General features: G+C 49.1%; 1 protein-coding gene across 1 annotated transcript; it reads right to left on the reverse strand.

Annotated features, from left to right (window-relative positions):
* Window positions 1-1,247: 1,247 nt before the first annotated feature.
* On the reverse strand, window positions 1,248-5,488 carry MAGEL2 (MAGE family member L2). The gene is given in 2 exon segments (XM_037511448.2): window positions 1,248-5,038; window positions 5,041-5,488. Coding segments are annotated over 2 exon segments (3,666 nt in total). The 5' UTR covers window positions 5,375-5,488; the 3' UTR covers window positions 1,248-1,706.
* Between the last annotated feature and the right edge of the window lie 7,564 nt (window positions 5,489-13,052).

The following is a 13,052-nucleotide window of genomic DNA, read 5'->3' on the forward strand; positions in this document are numbered from 1 at the left end:
CGTTTCGCTTTGGTCTATGATATAAGAGAAAAGAAGGAACCTCAGGGCACAAATGCAGGTGAAGGTTGTGCTGTAAGTAGTGCAGTAACCCAGGGGATCAGGGCATAACCAAACTGCGGTGGGAGCTGCTCTGTGTTAACTGCAGATGTGGCAGACATCCACCAGCCACTAGGTAGCAGCATCATCCCATTATTGCCATTGGCCTCATGTCTAGACGGTGTTTTTTACCCAGAGAAGGGGGGTTAAATTTGGGCTGGAGGGGTTCTGATTCTTGTAGGGCAGTAAGGGTGACAGCAGCACTGATGATCCCTGTCTACATGAAGAAAAGAGTCACTCCAGGAGGATCCTTTTGCACACACCTTCCTGATACGGGTGTATGAGTATCTTTCCTGAAAGCACTCCGGTCTGTCCACTCCCCCCTCCCCTTCCTTCCCGTACCAGGCCCTGCACCCAGGGGCTGACTAGGCTTATTTAGCAACCTAAGACATCGTGTGGCTTCCCCTGTATGTTAGGATGGGGGCCTCCATCTCTCCACCCCGGGAGCTTCTCCTAGACCTGAATGTTACTAGGTATCGCCTTTGCCAGGGATCCCAAATTCATTGAAGCCACATGTTTCCTTTGCCCTGTTATGAGCCTGTATCTTATGCAGGGAACGTGTTTCTATCCCATGATCAGTGTGTTGATGAAAACCAAATCTGAGCTGCTGGACACGATGAGACACGGGTCAAGTGCCCCTTTGGCCAGTCACCCACGGCACTCGTAAATCTGGATACTTGTGGTCTTAACAGACCACATAACCTTAAGGAAAGTGGTTGTTTTAAATTATAACTTTATTGCCTTGGCACGGACCTGTGCCGTTGAATTCATCTCCTGGAGCCGTAGGCACCCACCTACAAAATGGGGATAATAGTGCCTTACTTGGAGAGATTACTGTGAAAATTAAATCAGACAAGGTTTACCACCCCTTCTTGAGTCTGCCTCCCCGACTTGTGAAGTTATGCTTTCGGCTTAATGGGAAAATCTTCCGTTTCACTCCCCACCCCCACCCCCACCCCCCCCCCGTCACCATCACTGCAGCTTCATTATGAGTGTGATACTATCCCCAAAGAGCAGTTTCGTCACCCTGATTTTTACTATCACGCATAGTAGTCTTAACGCTCAGGTCTATTTGGAGAGCATGGCACATCTTGGCACCCATCACCTAGAGTAAAAATTAGAATAAAGACAAACACTTTTTTTTTGTTATGCTGAAAGTATATTTATATATATAGATATAGATATTTATTTCTCTGCAGACAGCTTTTACTGGTGAGTCATTTTAACGTTCAAAGAACAGCCTATTTCAATGCTACATGAACTGTACCAGAATGACATGGATAGCTTCTCAATTTGTTTCACAAAGCCAGCACAACTCTGATACCAAAACATAACAATTATAACACAAAACAGAGAATCACAGATCTCACTTAAAAATACAGATGCCAAAATACCAAATAGAACAGTAGCCAATTGAACTCAACACCACATGAAAATGTACAAAGCTTTGGCAGATACAGAATCCAATTGAAAATCCAAACTTACACACATAGAATTGAAACATAAACACCAGAAACGAAACATTTCCCCCCCTCCCACAACACACACACACACTCCATCAGAGGCCTCTGGCCGGGGACACAAAGGAACGAGATATCTGCTAAACCTCATTAGCGGGGAGGGGTACTGCTGGTGGGGTCACCGGCGTTATCGCCGGAATCAGGCTCAGGCTCAGGCTCATCCTCATCCACGTCCTCAGACTCACACTCTGCCAGCGCTTCCAAGTACTGGAAGGGCCAGCACTGTGGATCTTTCTTATGGAGCTTGGCCAAAAATCTCAGGATGAGCATCTTGCTGGTTTCGAGGAATGCTCGGGGGCCCCAGAGGAGCTCATATTCTGCTGGCTCAGTGAAGGGGATGCGCCTGTACTCTAGGTACTTCTGCCTTACAAACACTTCGGTGATGAGCTTCTTTGTATTTCCGAAGAGACCATGTGTCTCTCGGACATCCAGCCCTAACCTGTACAGAAAACTGAAGATCAGGTCCTCCCTGACACAATTGCCCTTCATAAAGATGAGACTCAGGACCACCATCAGGAGCCCCAACTTGGGCTTGTCTAGGTAGGACGTCGCCGGTTCACCCTTAGGGTCTCCCAGCTTGTTGATGATTATGTAAGAGTGGTTTTTGGGATCAATTTCCTTCAATTGATAACCAAAGACGCACTCCAACTTATTGTTGGCACGGTTGATGATATCCAAGCACTCATCTTTGTATTCACGGATGATGAATTTCACCATCTCTGAGCGCTTGATGGGCACCTTGGCTTGGTCCTTGACCAAGAGGAACTGCACCAATGCATTTGCTCTTTCATCCAAGGGAGACAGTGGCTGAGTCTCCAACTTGGGCTCATCCTGGGTGGCACCGAATCCCTGAGAGAGACATGTAAGCTCAGAGATAATCAGGGGCTGGGGGCTACCTGGGTTTTCCCAGAGACCCAGGGCCCTGGAGGTGCCTGGACCCTCCCAGGCACTCAGAGCCCAGGATGTGCTGGGCCCCTCCCAGCCACTCAGGATCCTGGAGGTACTGGGGCCCTCCCAGCCACTCAAGACATGGGAGATGTTTGGGGTCTCCCAGTCACCCAAGATCTGGGTAGGGTTTTGAACCTCCCAGTCATTCAAGTTCAGATTGTCCCAGGGCCGTGGGCCCTGCCAGTCACGCAGGGCCATCATCTGGCCACTGTTTTCCTCCTCGGTGTTCAGATGCTTCTTCTTCCGGGTGGCTTTGCCTGAGCGACGTGGAGGCTCAGCGGAGGTCTTCGAGGCCTCTTGAGTGGTGGCCACCGCGGGGGGCACAGCTGCCGCACCCATCAAGATGCTGGGCACTGCCTTGGGTGCCCTGGAGGCATTCACGCTGGGCTGTTGAACCCATGGCACAGCAGGCAGAGCCTCTACACAGGCAAATGGATCCTGCAGAGCAAGTGGCAGTGACTTCGGGGTCTCTGAGGTGGCAGAAGGACCCTTAAAGGCATTAGAAGAGGCAGGCTGGAACTGGGAGGTAGCTGGAAAGACCCTGGAGGTGGCAGTGAAGGTCTCCGGTGTGGCAGCCAAGTTTTTCCAGGCAGGCAGCAGGTGTGCTCGGGCAGCCGACACTGCCTTTGGAGCACAGAAAGTGGCGGCAAAGATCATGCGATCCTTCGAAGGAGCCCTGCGCTCCTTCGAAGAGGTCCTACGTTCTTTAGAAGAGGTCCTCCGTTCTATAGAAGAAGCCCTGGATTCTCCCGATGGAGTCATGAGTGATTTAGGGGAACCCATGGGAAAATTTGCTGCCGCTATGGGGGCTCCGGGCTGCCCTTGCACTGCTGCAGGGGGCCCTTGCCAGGAGGGCTGGAGTTGCATGGTTGGCAGCTCTGCCTGCGCACCCGTGGTCTGGGCCTGCTGGGGGGGTAGCTGGATTTGCAAGGCCTTTTGGGAGGCCGGGACCCCCTGAAAGGGCTGCTCCAGCTGAATCAGCGGTGGGCCCTGCCTCTGGGCCTCCTGGGGGGGCAGGGGCTGCCAGAAATGCGCAGGTGGCTTCGGCGCCTGCCAGGCTATCGCCTGGGCTTGTTGCACCTCCTGGAACTCCATCGATGTCGGCAGCTCATGTGGCACCGGGGGCTGGCCTTTGGGGGCCTGCCAGATGATGGGTGGGCAGTGGGCCACCCGAGGGGCCGACAGTGGGACGGACAGTGCCGCCTGGGGTGCCTGGGGGCCGGCAGGAGGTGCTGTGGGCACCTGCGTAGCAGGAGGAGCCGTGGGCACCTGCTGGACCGTCGGCACCTGCTGGACCGTGGGCACCTGCTGGACCGTCGGCACCTGCTGGACCGTCGGCACCTGCTGCACCGTGGGCACCTGCTGGACCGTCGGCACCTGCTGCACCGTCGGCACCTGCGGTGCTGCCCGCATCTGCGGGGCTGCACGCACCTGCGGAGTAGGCAGCCGAGCCTGGGGTGCCTGCCGCAGAGGCGGTGGGGGTGGCAGGGCCTGCCAGAGATGCGGTGGGGTGGCCAGGACCTGCGGGGCAGGCCTGATGGGCGGTGGTGCCTGGCGGATCAGCGGAGGAGCCTGGCGAATCGGAGGTGGGGCCTGGCGCACCGGTGGGGGCCCAGGTCGGATGGGCGGCGGGCCGGGTCGGATGGGTGGTGGGCCCTGGCGCACAGGCGGCGGCGCCTGCCAGGTGATTGTCGGAGCCTGCCAGGTGACCTGTGTGGCTTGCCAGGCCAGGGGCGTGGCCTGCCAGCCTTGCGGAGGGGCCTGCCATCCCGGCGAGGTGGCCTGCCAGCCCGGGGGTGTGGCCAGCTGCGCCGGCGGGGCCTGCGGGGCCTGGGGAACCTGCGGAGGAGCCCTTATAACCTGAGACTGGATTTGCAGGATCAGAGGCTGAGCCTGGGGGGCCCAAGAAGCCATAGGCTGCGCAGGTGGGGCGGCCGGCTGCACCAGGGGGGCTCCTGTAGCTGCAGGCTGGGCGATGGGAGCTCTCGAACCTGGAGGATGAATCATCAGGACTCCGGGACCTGGAGGCTTGGCTATCTGGGCTCCCGGCGGCGGAGGCTGGGCAATCAAGGCGGCTGGGGGCGGAGGCTGAGCCAGCGGAGCTCCCGGGGCAGGAGGCTGGACCATCAGGACTCCCGGAGTCAGAGGCTGTGCCATCAGGACTCCCGGAGCCGGAGGCTGGGCCATCGGGGTTCCCGGCGGGGGAGGGTGCGCCATCGGTGTCCCCGGAGGCGGAGGATGCGCCATCGGTGTCCCCGGAGGCGGAGGATGCACCATCGGAGTCCCCGGAGGGGGAGGATGAGCCATCGGCGTCCCCGGCGGGGGAGGATGCGCCATCGGGGTGCCCGGAGGAGCAGGATGGGCCAGGGGCGCCCCCGGAGGGGGAGCGTGGGCCAGGGGCGCCACGGGCGCCGAGGGATGCATCATCAGGACTCCTGGGGTCGGAGGCTGCGCCATCGGGGCTCCCGGAGGGGCGGGTGGATCATGAGGACTCCGGGAGTCGGGGGCTTGCCCATCGGGCCCCCCAGAGGGGGAGCCTGGACCAGCGGGGCCCCCAGAGCCGGGGGCTGGGCCATCGGAGCCACCGGGGCAGGCGGCTGACCCTGCGGGGCCTCCCAGGCGGGCTGCGGCGCCTGCCAAACGGCCAGCGAAGCCTGCAGATCAATCGGGGGAGGATCCCAGGGGACCGGCGGCGCCCGGGAGGAGGCGGGCGGGGCCCGCATCAGAACCGTGGGGCGGCTATAGACCGGGGGCTTGGGGGCCTCCGCGGGGGGACTCGAATCTCCCAAATTCTTACTTAGCTGAGACATGTCCTTTCACTCCGACAGCTGGTGGGTCTTTTCCTCCGACAGCTGCTGGGCCTTTTCCTCCAGAGGAAAAAAGAACGCCTACGTGGCCGGCCAGGCGAACCTCCTCCCCGCAGCCTAACTAGGAAGTGAACTCTTATAGCAGCGCGGAGCCAGCAGTTAAAAGCTGGGGGAAGAGGGAGGGGGCTCGATCCCGCCCCTTCCCCGCCCCCGACCACCGCAAGTGGATAGCGCAGAGGGGCGTCTACCAGAAATGCTGGCTGACACAAGATCCCTGCTCGCCCTGTCCAGTCCCCAATTGCTGCCTGGTCAAACTCTTCTGGGATGACTTTTCACAGAGGAGTGACAGGGGCAAATCCAGGTTTTTAGAAATCACGGTGCTGCAGTGGACAGTGGGGAGAGACCACCGGGAGCGTGGAGGGGGGACATGGTGCAGTCTCAGCCCAGAGAGCACCAGCAGGATGAAAGAAGTGTGTACGCACGAGAGTGACTCAGGAGGCATAGTAGGCAGCTGTTAGAATTTAATGGAAGAGTAAGAGATGCTGATGGCTCAGAGATCTCTGTCCCACCGTGGGGGATGGTTGGTGGGGTTGGAGCTCTGAGGTGCGTAGAGGGGGGCGCACAGGAGGAGAGACTGATGAGTCCCCTGTTGGGACATAGGCATTGACAGTGCTGGGGGGCTGCCAACGAGAAATGCCCCGCAGACAGGCTTGCATAATGGCTTGGGTTGCAGGAGAAAACTGTGCTGTAAGTCAGGGCACTTTTGTCATGAAAATAGAGCTGAGGCAGGAATGTGGTTGCAGAAGTCAGCCACGACTGCAACTCCTGAGCTGGGACTTGAATGCGGTTGAGACACAGGCAGAGAAAAGTGATGGCAAAGAGTAGAGAGAATTCTGGAAATGAAGGCATTTCAGCTGGCAGTGGCAAGCGGAGGTGGGGTGGAAGCCTGTGGAATGTATGGGATATAAGACCCAGGGGCTGCCTTGATGTTGCTCATCAGTTGCACAGCACGAAAGAAACTATACATATGAAAACTAAAAGGTACGTTAGACATTAATATCCTGGGTGACGACGTCCAATGTTAATATATAGGGAAAAGGAAGATAAAGGATGAAATATAAAACTTGGGGGAAATCTACTCATGGACAAAATCAGCTTAAAAATTAGACATAATGAATTAACAGGTAAAGCAGAGCACGTCAACATCTTTGAGTGACACTGTACTTCGTTCTGAAAGGAAGTGACCGTCTACATTGTAGGTGGTTCGTTTTCTACAAATATACGAAAACACTCAACGTGAGGATGTTTCTTATAGAAGAGGCTGCTCACAGCCTAGGGCACGAATCTTGATTGACTAAAAGCGGGAAAAGCTCAAGAGGCCACAAGGGGGCGGACGAGAATGGTGAAGGCTATACCCAAATCCTCCTGAGGTAACCCTAAGGGTGTTCCTCAAATTTTGTAATTTATGGATCCCAATGAAGGCATATACACATCCCCAAGGTCATTACTGCCTTAAATAATGAACGAAGAGTTTGAGAGGGTTTTTAGTTCCATATAGCTGTTTTTTTTTTTCCACCCCCCTGGCAATTAAAGGGAAGAGAAATCAGAATTGATAACCTTCAGGAACATTTTCCTTTTCAAAGGCAAAGGTTCTTTCATGGTCACCCGTATTAAAATCCAGAAATCTACTTCTCCTAAATAGATCCTGACAAGCTTCATGGCTTCTAGGTCTTTCTCGGGGGTTAATAATCTATCTGCACAGGACTTCTCAGTTTTATGAGGGTTTAGTACCATTTCCAGAGGGGCTAACTCTGACATATAACCCGCATGGTTATTGGTTAATAGCCTTGAGGTCAACTCACTCTCCAGATAATGACATTTCCACCATCACTGAAGAATGCTTTTCCCTGCTCTAATTTAAATGTACACATTCCCCAGAGATTAAGTTCATCCATTAACCATTTCTTTTTCAGGATTATAGCAGATTTAACCATCAGCCCACCATGCTCTAGGTCATCCCCCACAAATGAATGACCGCCGGCAGGACCAAATTGTTCTCTCTATCACTGGCGCTCCATCAAGAGTATCAACGTGTAATGTCAGCTCCTACCAAACCCATTATGTGTAGAGTCCCCATTTTTGCCCAGAGGTAAAGCAGAAGCCAAAAAGAAAGCATCAGGAATTATGAAGGGGGTAAACATGTTGGTGATCTTAGAAATGGGATGTAGTCAAGTCATATATCAGCATCTTTGCAGCTTCTCGTGGAGAAAAACTGAAGCATCAGTAGTGTGATTCTGGTGGGACCAGTCATCGTGTGTAAATCATTTTTCTTTCCCGGGAAATACATTGGCTTGTTTTAGACAAGAAGCGCATTCAGACCAAGGCCACTTGACAGCTAGCCCCTTTGTGAACACTGATAGTGTTAATAACATCAAGTCCAATAATTGAACTTGTCCAATAATGGGATCTGCTGATTCCACACCCGCAGGTTCAACCAAAAGTGAATTGAAAATACATTTCCTCCTTGAACAACATAAGGATGTTGACCAACCCCCCCACACACACACAATGTCGAAAATCCACATATAAATCCCAGAAATTAATTAACAGCCTGCTGTTGACTGGAAGCCTTACTAATAAACATAAGCAGTTTGATGAGACTTTATGTTATTACAGATTGCATTTTTACAATAAAGTAAGCAAAAGAAAGACAAAGTCACAAAGAAAATCTTAAGACAGAAAAATACATTTATTACATTTATTGAAAAATGTCCACATATAAATGGGTCCCGGTAGTTCAAATGCATGTTGCTCAAGGGTCAGTTACACACATGTAGTTAGGTCTGGAATGGTTGAATCTGTGCTGAACTTCTTTCCCTATTATTTCCAAAACAATACAACATACCCACTATTTACATAATACTTGCAATATTTCAGTATTGTAAGGAGTGTAGAGAAGATTTCAAATATATTAGAGAATGAACACAGATTGTAAGCAAATACGACACCACTTTATATAAAGGACTTGTGCATCCTTAAATTTTTGTCTTTAAACCCGTCTCCACCGTATACAGAGGAAGGACTGTACTGTCCTGAGTCTGGTGGGAATCTAGACCCCAAACTTCAAACAGGTCTCCCCAAACTCCCTTCTTTTTGTGGATCTATTCCAGACTACTAAACTCCCCACTCCCTCTGTGTCTATGCTTTTCCATCTCCATTTTGCTGAACAAAATGGTGTCAAGATTTCCTTTCCTCGCTTCTTCATGAAACACCTTACAAATCCAAGGTGCACAGAAAACAAAAGGCAAACAATACACAGAAGGAGGGTGTCTGTCTATCTTCTAATTAGATGAGACTTTCACTATTCACCTGAATATATAACACACATAATTGAAAAAATTGGATAAAGGAGAGCAGAGGACAGGCAAATAGGAGTAGGAAAATCATTGAGCCAGGTATATAAAGAACTTGTATGCTTATTATCTGGCTCGCCACAAAAAAGGCGCCTCCATGTAGCCTGAAAGCCTATTTTGTTCACTATTGTGTCCCCAGCTCATCCTGAGTAATCAGCAGTGAGCTGTTGAATGGAAGTATAAGATTAAAACCAACAGTGCTTATTTTTCATATCTCTGAAGTTGTTAGGCTTATTGTAAATATTTATGTCAGTAAAATAATTAGTTATGATTTTAGCAAAGCCTACAGTCATTTATTTACAAAATGTCCTTTATTAAGTATTCACTGTGTGCCCAACGCGATGCTGTGTGTATGAAGCAGAGCTACAAAGAAAAATGAGGCACTGGACATTACAGTCCCATGGGGATACTAATACGGTATTTTTAGTGCAATGTTGTTTCTTTGTTTAAAACTAATATTGGTCATAGTTGATGCAAATAACTGAGTATTCATTTCTGCCTGGAATGTGGGGGTGAGGTGGAGCGGGTGATGCTGGCAGTAGTAATAGAAAGGCAAAAAAAACATCCAAAACTGTGGGAGATTCATGAGCTTTCTCCGAATAGAAAGATTGAGCATTAACAGAAAAAAAAAGCATAGGCTATGTCAGAATTACTAGGAGTGAAAAGGAGAATTGGAGGAGTTCATTAAAATAGAGTAACTGCAATTTATTGAATGCTTACTGTTTGATCAAATACCATCCTCAGTTTTGCATACCCTGTATATTGAGTCCTCACCAAATTAGCAAGTGTTTGCCCCCATTTTACACCTCAGTAAATTGAGGCAAAGGATGGTAATTAACTTGCTGAAGGTCTGACAAGCTATTGTAGAATCTGGATTTAAATTCTCATCTATTTGTGGTCGGGATTCTTAGCAGTGGCACCAGTGCTAACAAAACATTTTTCTCTAATTTTTTTTTTTTTTATACAAGTAACACACAGTGAGATGCGTTGAATACAGTATTGTGCTTAATGAGCTTTGTCATTTTGTGTAACACTCAAAACCAGATAAAAGAACATTTTCTTTAACAACAAAAGGTCTAATGTGTACTTTTTAGTAAATTCCTCTCCTCCCAAGGCACTGGCTTTCTGATTTCTCTCGCCATGTATCAGTTTTGCAAGTTCCTGAATTTCCTATAAATGAAATCACACAGAGTGTATTTTTTGTGTCTGAATTCTACTGTTTGTTGAGGTTTAGACATGTTCTTGCATATATTGAAAGTCTGCAATTTTTTAATGCTGAGTAGAGTTCCTTTCTATTTATACTGCAGTTTGTTTAATTCTTACCTGTTGACATTTGAGATATTTACAGTTTGGGGTTTGTGTGAAAAAAGGCTGCTTTGAAAATCTTCTAAAAGTCTTTTTTTTCAGCATGACTTTTTATGTATCTTGAGTTAGTGTTGGACTGAATGACTAGGTCATGGAGAAGATGTGTGTTTATTTTCATAAGAAACTGCATCAGTTACCCATCGTTGGGTTGGGCCATTTTACACATTACCAGAATATATGAGAATTCCAGGTGCCCAACAGTCTTACACAATTTAGTATTGTCAGTCTTTGATTTGGGTCTTTCCAATGGATGTGAGATGATGCCGGTACAATTTTATATTCCTATTAACAATGTCTGAGAATGCTAGTTGTTTCACAACCTCACCAAAATTGATGTGATTAACCATTTTATTTTTCTTTATTTTTAAATTTTTTAAACATCCTGTTTATTTTTTCACAATATAGGATTTTTTTTTTCACAATATAGGATTTCTTCCCTCAGGCACTGCACCCCAGTGCCTGCAGCCCTCCACCACACTCCACTGCCATTTTGTTTTTAGGTTTTTCCAATGCATGAGAAATGGTGCATCGCTGTACTTTAATTTTTGCTTTCTTTTTATTAATGAACTATTTATTAGAGTAATTGTGAAACCAAGCACACCCAGAGGAAAGGGATCACCTGTTCGGTGGGTCTTCATGCACTATGACTGCAGTGCATGACTGAAAAGCAAACACGCAGGGAGAAAGAACACTAATCTGATTTATTTACAGTGAGTGAGAAAAGGAATAAGAGAGAGACAGGTAGACAGACAGAGAGAGAGAGAGAGAGAGATTAAGGGATTAAGAAATTTATACACTGGCACTTGTCCAAATGTGATCTGTCCTATCCCAGAAAGTATCTGTTTCAGAGTCCAGTTCAAAAGCTACAAGTAGAAGTTGGTGGTAGTCCACTGAGCTGAGGCCAGTAAGGCGGATAGGTGCCCAAGAGCTGGAGCTGCATATATGGGGAATGAGCACAGGCATTCTGAGAAAGTGGGGACTAGAGCATAGGAACTGGAGGGCAACACTGTAAGCAGCGGCTGAAGCCATAGACTGTTACAATCCCCAGAGGGGGTTGCTGGTGAGGATCCCCATTGAAAATGCTAAAAAGTATTGCCTTTTTGGGGGTAGAGTAATGCACAAGTAATATACAGTACTGCAGAAGGAGGCACGGATTGATTCAGGCTTGGGGATTCAGGGGTTTTCAGATCTTCAGCATTTGGGGCCAGCAGAATTTGGCCCCCACTGCACTGATCTTCCAGAAGGCTGTTATGGGCCTCTGAACGTGGAGAGACCACCAGCCGCCAACCTCAGAGAGGAAAAGTTCAGAAGCTTTGAAAACTTGTAAGTGACTGAAACTGTTTCTGGTTTTGCTGCTGTTACAGCCTGGCAGAAAGGCAAAGACCCAGAGCTGTGCACCTCACTGAGCTGCATGAGTGTTGCCATTTGTTGGGTCATTCAGCCGCTGCAATTGCTGTCTTGAGTGTTGCTTGTCTGGTGCTGTGCTAGGGCATCCTGGCAGCTCCAAGAGTGTCTTCTCTTGTGTCTTCTGTAGTCTTCATAAGTTGGATCCTGACCTAGAGTCTGGCTGCCATGAGCTCCAGGCCCTCAGTGACAGGAAGATGCCATCTTGGACACGTGGCCTATTGTTCGGGAGAGGACCTCTGTGTCCTCAGTGGTGGGAAGATGCCATCTTAGCTGCTTTTGCTTAGGACTGAAAAACACTGGACACTGCTTCAGGTGAGGTAAACAGCCATTTTTGGCCTCAGTAATTCTTTGTTTTTCCCTGGTTTGTTAAATAAGTCCCATTGTTGTTGTTCCCTGAGCCTGAATAGTCTTGCAGTTGTGAGTGCAGATGAAGAACTTAGACAGTGACCGGTAATCTATTTGGGCAGTGTCCTTGGCCAGTTTTAATGCCCCTTGTTGCCCTGTATCAAGACTATATACAGAGGGTTGGAAGTCACAGGGACTGGAGCTGCACACTTCATAATCCCCAGTGTAGAGACAGAGCCCCGACTTTGAATGTTCCAGCTTTTAAATTACTATGGCCATTCTGTTCTATCCCCTTCCCAGCTGCCCACCCTTCTGTCAGGTGGTGGAGTCTGGACCAGCCACTATGCAACTTGACCATTTCCCTGGTGGTAAAGTGGCACAGGACACCCCGGCAGGTCATGTTGGTGGCCCTATTGTCACCCTAGGGCCCATGGGAGTGGAGGTGTCAAACACACCCACACCAGGTCACTCTCCCAACAGTTGTAGGTTTACAAAACAATTGAGGGGGGAAATTGAGAGTCCCCTTATACCCTCTGACACTCAGCACATGCATACACACATAGCTTCCCACACTAGCAACATCTTGCTCCAAAGGATACCCTTGCTATAATCCCTGAACCTATGTTGACCCATCATTATCACCCAAAGTTGATAGTTTACATTAGGATTCCCTCTTGGTGTTTGTTGTATGTTCTATGGATTTTTACAAATGTTTAATGGTGTGTACATCATTGTACCTTTCCCTACTCACCTTCCCTACCCGTAATTCCTGGCAAACACTGACTTGTTTTCTCTTTCCATAGTTTTCTTTCCAGAACGGCAGCTTCTTGGTTTCAGAGTGGGCAGGTTTTTCTGGTGTCCTCTTTCATTTCAAAATATGGTTTTAAGGTTCCCCCATGTCTTTTCATAGCTTGATGGTCTGTTCAATTTTTAGCATTGAAGAATGCCCTATTAAGTGGTTTTATCACAGTTTATCCATCCATCTGCCAAAGAACACCTTGGTTGCTTCCAAGTTTTTGTTAAATATGAATAAAGTTGCTATAAACATCCATGCATAGATTAATCATTTCTTTTTATCATGTTATAATATCCTATTATATGGTTTTACTACAGTTTATTGCCATTCACCTACATAGGACATCTTCCTTGTC

This window comes from Talpa occidentalis, unplaced genomic scaffold (assembly GCF_014898055.3).
Source record: "Talpa occidentalis isolate TD23 unplaced genomic scaffold, MPIMG_talOcc4v2.1 talOcc4.14, whole genome shotgun sequence".
NCBI lineage: Eukaryota > Metazoa > Chordata > Mammalia > Eulipotyphla > Talpidae > Talpa > Talpa occidentalis.